Source organism: Ruditapes philippinarum, unplaced genomic scaffold, assembly GCF_026571515.1.
Source record: "Ruditapes philippinarum isolate M1 unplaced genomic scaffold, ASM2657151v2 ctg129_1_1_1_1, whole genome shotgun sequence".
NCBI lineage: Eukaryota > Metazoa > Mollusca > Bivalvia > Venerida > Veneridae > Ruditapes > Ruditapes philippinarum.
Window position 1 is genome coordinate 144,697 of NW_026854747.1, and position 12,944 is coordinate 157,640.

General features: G+C 31.8%; 1 protein-coding gene across 1 annotated transcript in view; it reads right to left on the reverse strand.

Annotated features, from left to right (window-relative positions):
- Window positions 1–12,878, reverse strand: part of LOC132740917 (xanthine dehydrogenase/oxidase-like) — a 61,020-nt gene extending 48,142 nt beyond the window's left edge. Inside the window, 4 exon segments of the mRNA XM_060728979.1 lie at window positions 2,872–2,980; window positions 5,822–5,918; window positions 9,567–9,624; window positions 12,630–12,878. Coding sequence (XP_060584962.1) covers window positions 2,872–2,980; window positions 5,822–5,918; window positions 9,567–9,624; window positions 12,630–12,680 — 315 coding nt within the window. The 5' untranslated portion in view covers window positions 12,681–12,878.
- Between the last annotated feature and the right edge of the window lie 66 nt (window positions 12,879–12,944).

The following is a 12,944-nucleotide window of genomic DNA, read 5'->3' on the forward strand; positions in this document are numbered from 1 at the left end:
TTCTGGGTATTTTTTATGTACTATATACGTGTATAATTATTTTTTCATCTAATAAAAGTTTTGGCAGATCACATTTTTAAAAAGCAAGGAAATTTTCCTTTGTTAAAAAAAAAATCCTCCAGAAAAGTAAAAATCACAGACTAATTTTTTTGAGTCTGTTAATGAGAGATAATGGAAAGTGCAAATTCCCCCACCCCATCCTCCTTAGTATCCACACAGGTCATGATGATCTTCACTTATTTCATATACACTTGTGCATGTTGCTAAGAGCTGGCTCAACTACTTGTGCAACTGTGACTATAGTAATGAACTGGCGATTGAATGAAATGTATCATCTGAAAACTAAGATTGTCAACTTTCAGAATGTCAGCCTTCAGAACAAATGTAAAATTCTGCAATCGAACATAGTTAACGTGGCATAATGCGCCATTTCAATACAGTATTTGTCAAAATCAACCTGTGATATATTTAAAGAAAACTAAAAGAAACGTGATGGTTAACATCATTTTAAGCATTTACTTTAACCAAGGGTAAGTAAGAGCATTTATTTATTTACTTGCATGAGGATAGAGATGGCCTAGAGGAAAAGGTCTGGAGTCTATTTTACAAAATTATATCAAGAGTTTGAGACATTCGAAAACCTGACCTAGAAATCATAAAAACAAACTTTCAGACCAATGATAAAAACTTAAGCAACTAGAGAATTAACAAGTGTGACCACTACAGTGTTAACAAGTTTTTTTCATATTTGGGAGGTGTGACCTACTTTTCGACCCCCAGGTGACCCATATTCAACCTTGACCTAGATTTTATCTAAATAATCTTTCAGACCAATTTCCAGGATATTTGGACCAAAACAGTAGTCACTAGAGTGTTAACAAGATTTTTCTATTTTAAGCTCCTGTCACCTAGATTTTCATCAGAGATGACCCATGTTTAAACTCATCCGACAAGCATCCTAACAAATTTTGATGATGATTGAGGCAAAATCGTGACCACTAGAATGTAAATGAACAAATGTGGATGGACAACGGACGAAAGACATTCAACGATCCTAAAAGCTCACCGTGAGCTAGCTCAGGTGAGCTAAAAGTCACTGTATGATCTTAGATTAGCCTTTGTCACCAAGGCCAGTCTGCACATCTGTATGTATCACAAATGACAGGAATAATAATTCTGAATATATTGACATGTTTACAATGCAAGGTACCCATCAATGTAATATAATCAGACATTACAATGCATAAATTAAATAAAAATTCATGCCTAAATTGTTACAATGTACTTGTTTGCCCGAAATTATGTATGACAAGTACCAAAAACTGGCTATATGAAACAGACATCATTTGATCTTAATTTCAGTCTATAAATAACAGGAGGACAAATATAATTTAATAAGAGATTAATACACGGCAGAGTAGGGCCGGAAGGTGATAATTGGCCCGCAAAATAAATAATGGCCCCGAGGGCTGATAACTAGTTTTCGGCCCCGGGCTGCAAACTCATAATAGGTCACGTGACACTCATAATCAGTTGAACTCATAGGCAATTTTGTTACTATATATAGTAACAAGTGTATTAATATCAGCTTTTTATTGAAAGAAATGTATTATAAATATATTAATTGTGCTGCAGAATCATTACATTTAATAAATTAATTTCATTCTTATTGAAAGAAGAAAATAAAAACAAACAAATAGATGGTTAATCTATTTTTATATATTGTGACTCACAGTTCTCTGTAAATGACTTGCCATGTAGGTACTGCTGTTGTTTTTACAAATATTCACTGTTTATATATTTTAATGCTCATGTTTGTATCATGTATGATGCACTGAGAGAAAAGTAAAGAATTTGAATCTATACTTGGTATAATATGATGGTGTTTAAACACAGCACTTTGATATATAATTGAGTGTTGGAAACGCCTGTAATTAGATACTGAAGGGATTCAGTAATTATAAGTATTAATACAATATTGTTTAACCATTCTTTTAAAGCTAGTAGTGTAATATAACAAACACATGTCATCAGATCAGAGTAAATCTATCATTATTATCATTATTACTAATTTATTATTGTTTGCATTAAACCATTGTTGTTCACTCTCCATCTCTACATGGAACTTAATGCTATATAACAAATTCTATATCATTTGTTGAATATAAGCGTGACATCTTACAGTTTACGTATTTATATTGTAGTGATACTGTAATAAGGATGATAAAATAAAATATATCTTATGAAAAATTGAAGCAAATAATCATTAACATCACTTAAAATAAATTGAAACTTTAATATATTTTCATAATTTTGCTAATTTTCGCATTTGTAAAAAGTATCTTTAAGTGAACAATTCTGCAGCATGGAATAAGCAGCATGGAATAAAATTTAAGTGTTTTTAGAGCTGTATCAATTTCTTCCCTTGTTACACCCAACATACCCGAGGCATTCTTGTTTTGAAACAGTTTACACTCTTTCCACTTTCCAGTAATGATGTGTATATGAGTACAAAATATTATACTAGAATAAGAATTAGCATGTTAGAATATCAAACAAAACAAAAGACGAACTAAAGAATATTCCCTTCGTACAATCCTGGCAAGTTCGGTTAAAACAAGACTTTTGATTTTTAAGAAGAAAGTTTTATAACTTTACTATATAATCTATCTAACAGATGCGGGTATTACAGCACATGCACTTGTGCAGACACACAGGTGAATTGCTATATGCCACTGCACTGTAAATGCAGAGGTGAAATAAAAATGCAGCATGTTACACAATGACAAACAGATACCTTTACAAAGACAATGTACACAGAAAGCTTGAAATGCAATATCAATGCTTCATATTTATTCCCATGTCAATTACCTGAACTGGATGAAGACCTTTCTTAATACTGCCTATACCTTCTACAGTTGTTACTGCCAGTCCATGCATGGAACATAGTGGTGCTAGACAGGCATTCACAGAGGAATGACTGAAAATATCATATACCATGTAAATATACTTAAATTATATATCTCACGGGGTAAATCAAGTCATGATGAAACATAACAATGCGGCATAAATCTAACTGCACTGGATGATGAAGACCAAAATTGCCCCTAAATACTTTATTTTATGTCTCCACGGTTTGATGATACGTGATGAATTATAACTCCAAAAGTATCATTAATGTATATGTATGTGAATATGACTTATTATCTTAAAATTTAAAGTATGATATGGTGAGGGTCCCTGGTTTGAGTCTCGGTCTGATAGCACATTTTCCTCACTATGAAATATTATTATCATATATGCACCTGTAATGATATCTGTAGATACAACATAACGAAATGAACTTAATTTTAACTTCTACATCATCTAACATTTTCCTGTTTTCTGGTATCACAAAATACATTCTACTTTCATTATAAAGCAAAAACATTTTCCAGATTATGCACTATCCATATTAATTTCTTTTCTTGTGTTTTTGTTACCTAGCAACCAGTGTTAATGGTAATCTCTCCACTAAATATGACAAAATTAACAAATTTATGTTACATAAAGGATATTATTATTGTCTAAAACATTTCAAGTTTGTAACACAATACAAATCAGTGATTTTCCCTGCATACTATACAGCCTTTTACAAGCTATTTCCCTAAGCCAAATTTAAAGGACTTTTTCCCCTAGCCAAATGGCTGTTACCCCTAGCTAAAAAGATATATTTTTTCCTCAAAAATGCAGTCGTTATTGGTTTAAAAAAAAAGAAAAGTTCTGTTACTTTAGCCTTTAACTTTAAACCCCCCTCCCCCCCAAGAAAGTACATTGTTTCACGTATATATGTGGTAAAGGGTTAATGAACTTCACAGGACAATTCACTATAAAAGAAGAACAAAGAATAAAAAAATATTAAAGTGTTAAAAAAAATAAGAATTATCTATTCTACTTGCTAGAGTTAAGGACCAGTCTGGAGTTTGCTAGTGTTGTGGACCAGTCTGGATTTTGCTAGTGTTGTGGACCAGTCTGGGCTTTTGCTAGTGTGGCAGGCCAGTCTGGGATTTTGCTAGTGTTGCTGACCAGTCTGGGATTTTGCTAGTGTTGTGGACCAGTCTGGGATTTTGCTAGTGTTGCAGACCAGTCTTGGATTTTGCTAGTGTTGTGGACCAGTCTGGTATTTTGCTAGTGCTGCATACCTGTCTGGGATTTTGCTAGTGTTGCAGGCCAGTCTGGTATTTTGCTAGTGTTGCAGATCAGTCTGGGATTTTGATTGTGTTGTGGACCAGTCTGGGATTTTGCTAGTGTTGCGGACCAGTCTGGGATTTTGCTAGTGTTGCAGACCAGTCTGGGATTTTGCTAGTGTTGCGGACCAGTCTGGGATTTTGCTAGTGTTGCAGACCAGTCTGGGATTTTGCTAGTTGTTGTGGACCAGTCTGGTATTTTGCTAGTGTTGCAGACCAGTCTGTGATTTGGCTAGTGTTGCGGGCCATTCTGGTATTTTGCTAGTGTTTCAAGGCCAGTCTGGGATTTTGCTAGAGTGGCAGGCCAGTCTAGGATTTTGCTATTGTTGCGTGCCAGTCTAGGATTTTGCTAGTGTTGTGGACCAGTCTAGTATTTTGCTAGTGTTGTGGACCAGTCTGGCATTTTGCCAATCTCCTACGCAGTGATCTCCCCTTATCAGTACAGAGATCTCTGCCATCACAAACATTGAAATATCAATATTTGGATATTTATATTTTTTAGCTTTTTAATTAATTTTTCATTATTTTATATACTTTTGATAATTTTTTGATAAAATATAACGGACGTAGGTACAAAAAGTTAAAAATAAAACAGAAAGAGAAAAATGACGTTAGATTTTCTATGTAACGGTCGATATTTACATTTGAATTTCGACGTTACGTCATGTGACTTTCATCATCATGTGACGTCTGTGAAGGCAGTGATTACAATTCTGCCAAGGGAGGTAATCAGTGTGAGGAGTTTGGCATTTTGCTAGTGTTGCAGACCAGTCTGTGATTTGGCTAGTGTTGCATGCCATTCTGGTATTTTGCTAGTGTTGCAGACCAGTCCGGGATTTTTCTACTGTTGCTGACCAGTCTGAAATTTTGCTAGTGCTGCAGACCAGTCTGGGATTTTGCTAGTGCTGCGGACTACTCTGGATTTTGCTAGTGTTGTGGACCAATCTGGAATTCTGCTAGTGTTGCAAACCAGTCTGGTATTTTGCTAGTGTTGCGGACCAGTCTGTGATTTTGCTAGTCTTGGGGACCAGTCTGGGATATAGTAAGCTTTCAGTCAAATTCATAGGTTGGATTTTAATTCCCAAAAACAATGCAATGGTCATGTGGTGATTTTTCAGTCATATTAAGATTTGTACTTAACAAGTGATTCTAGATTGTTATACAAAAATTAGTGTGTACCCTTTAAAATGAATTTGTCTATAATGGGCAAATTTTCATTTAATTAAGTATTTCAAATATCCTTCAAGGATTATACAGTCAGTATGAATCAGCATTGAAATTATTCTTAAAATCTCAATGTAATTGGTATATTTAATGATTTAGGATAAATTAATTCCTTATTGAAATTTTTGTGGTAAGAAACAAGTAAATGAATGTGTCTAAAAGAATTTTTGCATGTAAAAAGTTTCCAAGAAAATAACAATAATGATACTAATTTCTTTTAGATAAATTATCTGTCTTATATTATAGTTTCAAGGTAAACATAGGAATATATCACTGATATAAATAACTTAGGCTGACAGAAAGTTGGTAATTTTCTAGACTTATCTTTTGAGAGAAAAGTAACATTTAAAGTACAACATTTATATACACACCATATTTTCTTGTTGGAGTGGTCAAACTTGGATACCATCACAGTACATGCACCACAACCTCCTTCTCCACATCCTAGCTTTGTACCTGTCAAACCCACTATAACAATGTGTCAAGGAAAACGTAAATGCAAAATTAGATTTATTTTGGATGCATTAATTTAAATGTAACACAAGTTTTATGGCAAGTATGGTGATAAATTTAGAGAAAAAATGCACCATTCTGTACAATATTTATACTTGAGAAGGTTAGCAAACAGAGCCTTGGCCAAGGTTGCAGTACACTCAGCTGCCTTGTGATTACATACCAAAATACAGACTTGTATACAAGATCAGTGAGGAACCCCCCACAACATAAAGTAACAAGTAAAGACTCCTATTATACCTATTATGTGAAATAACTTCTACTCCATTTCAACATGTGTTACATTTATTTTTATTATTATTATATTAATACATATATACATACAAGTCATTGTATGTATAATGAACATAAAATATATTTCAAGAAACAACATGTGTTCCAAAATATTGTAAACTTGACCATTGTCATCATACTAAAGATTACACCAATAAATGAAGCTATCACAGTATACCAAGAAAATTGTTGTTTCCGTGTATGAAAACATGGCTCTTAGGATGAAAAAAGGTTTACAGCCAACTCCAGACTTTTAAACCATATTCTCCCACATCAATCAATGAGTGACCACAGATATATCATATACATGTATTATGGGAAACATACATTAATTTCTAAAGTACAAATGTTAAGTAAAATATTCAATTTGCATAATAACATCTTATACTCAAGTTACATGAAAATTTCAAGTTATTTCCTGACAAAACCATCTGGTATGACATTTGTGTATTATACTCATGAAATTATGAAGCATGAATCTTTATAACAATGTTATTTTGAGACATAGCTTTCCATATTTGTACTAATCATCATACTAAGGGTTGAAAAATTTGAATGCTTGCAAAATTTTCCAAATAAAATATGTTTAAACTAATATGGCAATAATCCCGGTTTTGCATGAAATAAAATATAACATCAAGGTTTTGATATTAATTTTTTTTATGGTGGTGTGAGTGTGTGTGAGGGGGGTGGGGGGAGGCAAGAATGAGTAATATTCCTAACATTCTCTGGAATATGCAGTAACCCTTGTCAACATTTTCCTGGATCCGCGCCAGCATTATCACAGTATCATAATATTAATATGTAAGTTCAAAAATATCTCTTTCTATAAATAGAAATAATAATGTAAAGAATGAAGACTGTATATTTAGCAAATTTCATATAATTATGTCATCCTAAGCTGTATAATAATGTATGTTCTGTTTTTGCATGTAGGTCATTTAAGACAAAAAGAAATGCTAGATTTTTTTAAATAAAAACGAAAGTGCTCATTTGTAACAAATGCGTTTCACCAATGCCCAAACCATTGAAAGAGAAAATTTACATTAAAATTCATGATGACTAAACATCAATGCTTTCATTTTATTTTCTTATCTGACCTTGAACCTCTGCATGTGATCTTGAGACCTGAATTTTGCCCACATTATAACACTACATTTTACAATGTTACACATTTGTGCAAAAAACATGTTAAAGTTTTGCTTTGCAATAGAATTTTCCTCTGACCTCTAAGTGTGACCTTGATCTTTGACCTATAGAGACTTTGATCAATATGTTTCATGGTCAGAACAAATTATATCAAGTGAAACAATGAAAAATTCCATCCATGCAAGTAGACGATAAGCTCTGTCAAAATCTGAACATTTCATCATCTCTGGTGACCTTGATCTTGCATATATTGACCTAAATTATGTTGAAAAGAAGTTTTATTCCAGACAAGCATTTTTCTTAAACCTCTCATGTGACCTTGACCTATGACCTAGAAACCTGGTTCATATGATTTAAAAAAGGTCTTATGGTGCTCAATGAAGTCTGGAGTTGCCCACGTTTAAGTTACAGAACATTGTAGGTGGTATTAAGTGACTATGAACTTATAATGAAAAATAAAAGTCATCTCTTCTACAAGGACATTTCACTCAATTATTTGGCTAATATGTTTTATCATTAAAGGACACAGTGACCTTAACCTTTTATCATTACAATGCTCTTCTACAAAAAAGGTAGATATCCTATGAAGTCTGAATTAGGCTGTTCGTCAGACAGTATATTAAATGAAAGAGAAACAGAGCAGAAGCAGTATTTTTATAAATAAAATAAATAAATCAAAATCTTTTCATTAATGAAACTGATATCAAGTCTTAAATCTTTGTAAAAGATATGGCAAATTAAACTTAACTCACAATGAACTAACGCAAGTCATAAACTATTTACATGTATGCTATACCAGACAATCATGTCATATGATAAAAATGAACACCATGAAATCTAAGTACATATTTTATGATTGAAGAACCAGATCAGGTTATTGTGTGTTTGTTAATGTGTTTTATGCGAATAACAATATATCAAATTTATGACAAGAAATATGGAGGTATGTAAAAGTTTCGAAATTGACTGTCATACTACTACAATATACTGTAATCTGTGGCGTAGCTGCCTATATGTCGTATAAACCATGGTCCATAGTTTTTTACAGGAATATGAAAAAGATAAAAATCATTTACTTGTTGATCTGCATTCATTATTAAATTATTCCTTAAAAATTTATCTTGTACTAAATATATGTTAAAATACTTTTCCAACACTCCATGCAGAGCAAAAAATATTATACCACTAGAACCCCCAAAAATTTGGCCTACACATAACTTTGAACCAAGCCTTGCCCTTGTTAATACCCACAGTATATAAAATCAAAGATAAATGTTACAAGTATATTATTAATATAATTATTATAGAAACTTGTTTAGAAAAGTAAATTTTATTTTTCTATGAGCATAAACTTGAGGACATAACCGCACAAAACCACTTCAATTTTCACCTACGTAATGTTAGGGCCCAGTTACACAGACGGTCGGTACCCAATCAGTCATTTAATTTTAAATTTACTCGCTGTTATGATCGGTTGTCATGCGTGATTTTATTTCTGGTTTTCTGTGTAAACGGCCATCGGTGACAAAAAGCAAATTCAAACATGTGGGGTCGATGATTAAATGCTGAAATACTTTTGGTTTTTATCGTTTGTAAATCGGAGCTAAATCGGGCGTAACGCTGATTAATCGGTGTTTGATAGCTAGTCATCAGTGGTTAAACACTTTCCGTCAGATATGGCCGGTGATTCATATTTGGTTATCTTTGTCCGATCGGCGATATCGGTGATTAAGAGCTTGCACATCTCGTGGTAAAGGTTGCCGTCGGTTATTTTTAAAATATTTTCACTGATCGAGAATTTTAAACGTGTTTGAAAATCCCAATCGGTAATTTTTAACCGATGAAACTTATCTTTCCCCAATATCAGTTGATAGGTGGAAAACAGGTGACCAATAGGTGATATCGGTGATAAATACGTTGTCATCGGTTCACTCCATAATTTGACTAAAAAAACTACCGATCAATCACCGATGGCTCTGTGTAACTGGGGTGTTACTTCTTCAGAAAAAGGTATCTTTGATAGACATACAGTCCATGTAAAGACAGAAGTTGTTGGTTTAACCTAACAATTAATTACTGTGAAGCAGAATATAAAACAAATAAAATAAAAAAAAAATTATTGGTGTAATTAAAAATTATGAATATAAACTACAAGTTTGTAAATCTACAAGTTAAGGATACAATTCTGTCTGAGATATTGCAGTAAAGTTGTTTCAGGCTCAGCATTCTTCTCCACAATCTGCCAAAAAAAATAAAGTCAACATTATAAGTTATGATCCACAACAAGTTTCATAAAACTTAAATCAACTGTAAATAAAGTAGTTCACTCTATAGCATAATTTTGTTCCTGCAACATAATTTGACTGTGACACAGTATTAGCTCATATAACATTGAATAACCATGACAAGGCATGTCCATACAACATTAATTGACTATGACACAGTATTATTTCATATAACATTGAATAACCATGACATAGCATGTCCATACAACATAAATTGACTATGACACAGTATTATTTCATATAACATTGAAAACCATGACATAGCATGTACATGCAACATAAATTTGACTGTGACACAGTATTATTTCATATAACATTGAATAACCATGACATAGCATGTACATGCAACATAAATTGACTGTGACACAGTTTTATTTCATATAACATTGAATAACCATGACAATATTAGCATATTCATTCAACATAAATTGACTGTGACACAGTATTTTTTCATATAACATTGAATAACAATGACATAGCATGTCCATACAACATTAATTGACTATGACACAGTATTATTTCATATAACATTGAATAACCATGACATAGCATGTCCATACAACATAAATTTGACTGTGACACAGTATTAGCTCATATAACATTGAATGACCATGACATAGCATGTACATGCAACATAAATTGACTGTCACACAGTTTTATTTCATATAACATTGAATGACCATGACATAGCATGTACATGCAACATAAATTGACTGTCACACAGTTTTATTTCATATAACATTGAATGACCATGACATAGCATGTACATGCAACATAAATTGACTGTCACACAGTTTTATTTCATATAACATTGAATGACCATGACATAGCATGTTCATACAACATTAATTGACTATGACACAGTATTATTTCATATAATATAACATAAATATTGTAAAATGCTTAATATCTTATATGTTAATTCTTTTTATTTCCCTTCTCTGAAGACAAATAAAGTTAAATCATAATGGTTGGGCAATCAAATCTGCTCTGTCTAACAAGTATATCAGTGTCAACAAACTGCAAGTCTTGCCATGCATATTAATTCATGACTACTGATGATAATTTATATTCAGGTAGGATATATTATAGAAATACAAGAATATGAGTACTAATTTATGTCTACATTAGTTATAATGCATATACTCTTCTCTTATTTAATTTCAAACGCTTTAAATTTAACCTACTTAATTCTAAATTACAGCAAGATTATGTCTGTTAAATACAGGTTAAAACAAACATTGGATTATAAGCTTGAATAATCTTAGTATTGCTAAAGAAATCACCAAAAATATATTTATATGTACCCTATATCTACTTTTTTGATATGGTTATTAAAGTTTGTTCCTGGGGAAAAAAACTGTTTGTAATGTTATAAGTATATAATATGAAAACAGTTTTATATTATCATGTTATTTTTAACTAACTACACGTATATTTTACCTGGGCAAAATTAATAAAGCATTGGCCTGTCCGATATATGGCCTTTTTTTGACCTATATTATGTATACAGCCAGGTAAATATTAACTTTCAATGACAAAAGTATCAACCTTTATAGAAGTAGTAAATGCCCTAATCTTAAATTATGCAGGTTCATACAGGCATATGAAAAGAACCTAAAAAATAACTCCACTCCATGTCTGAAACAGGGTGTTTTATTTACAGAGGCAAAGAGAAATTGAAAAAAGAGTAAAAGAATGTGCATGACTGTGGCAGTTGTAAAGTACTCAGTAAAAAAAGGTGTAAGTAGATATAAACTTGACAGGCACATTCCTTGGTATAATTAACTGCTAATAAATGGAAAATAGAAGAAAGTAGATGCTGCAATCTGCGGTGTATTAATTATAAACACAATACAATGTCATAGTAATATATTCAGGTCATAGCAAAAACATTGACTTGTAAAAAAAACAAAATGCACATTACACTGCTCCTATAATGAACACATAATGTGAACCATTAAAGTTTTGTTATTTTGTTAATGTGGGATAATGTTTTCCATTGACAATTTTATGCAGGGTTATAACCTTTAAGAGACAAGCATGACCTAGTTTTACCACCTATAAAATATTTCTTTATCTCCGATATCATGTTTGCAGATATCTGGTCAGTTATTTACCTGACTATTTGCATAATCAATCATTATTGAATATTTACCAGTTCAGTCTTAGCTCAGTACAAGTCTGGTTACTTTCTCTAAATCTAATGCCTGTTATTTAATAGAGTTAATATTGAAGTCAGAACAAATAAGTGTATGCTTTAAATTTTTAATGTCTGTCTATTTCAAAGTGCATTTGTATTAATCTACAGTATATACAGAGGTATCTCTAAACAATTCCTTATTTGAATGATGTATTAATGCTTTTTCAGTTCTCACAGGTTTTAAATCTATTACTATTTTGTTTGTAGTCAACTTATGTAAACAATGTTTATATATAGAAGGGATTTATTATATTACATAATTTATGTCTGGCATCTAGAACAACAGATTTAAAAGACATTTTGTTTAACTTTAATGTTTCAAAGAGCTTGTAATTCAAAACATATAATTTAAATAGAATATATTTGACGAAGTATTTGACGAAGTTCCAAACAAATTCAAACAAATTTGATACAATTTTCATGCTAATAACTTTTTTGTGTGTGTTGTTTTTTTATCAATATATATTATTTAATCTGTAATATTCAGATTTACTTCATTATGATACTTCAGTCTCTAGTACATAAAATGTAACGTGTAATATAATATACATGTATATAATTATCTATTGACAGTCACATGAATGTTTTCCTTGAATATTTCATATAAATCTAGACCAGTAAATCTGATTGACATGCTAAGATGCTTGCTTCATTTAAAATAAAATTGGATTTATATAAGAAATATAACAAGTGCAAAACACATTTTAGTGCACGTGCCAATTTCAATAGAGGATAAAGGAGTCAAATACTACGCACCTTCTTTCCATTCACATAAAATACAAGTTCACTTTTCTTCTCCTCTGACATTATTGTGTTTTGTAAATATACAACAATTATTTACGTTATTTTCCTAATCCATGCTCTTTCTAGCTTTGCACAATAAATGAGGTATGACACTCCGTGCAATGCTATAAAGTAGATAACTTCAGCAAAGTGTGACAACAAGTAAAATTAAACCTTGGGACTGTTTGTCCAACTGATAACAACTTCTTTATAGAGGCGATATTTTTGAGATAGTATGGTAATAAAAGTAGGTCAATGCCGGTGACAGATTTTCCCTATTCTAAAAAT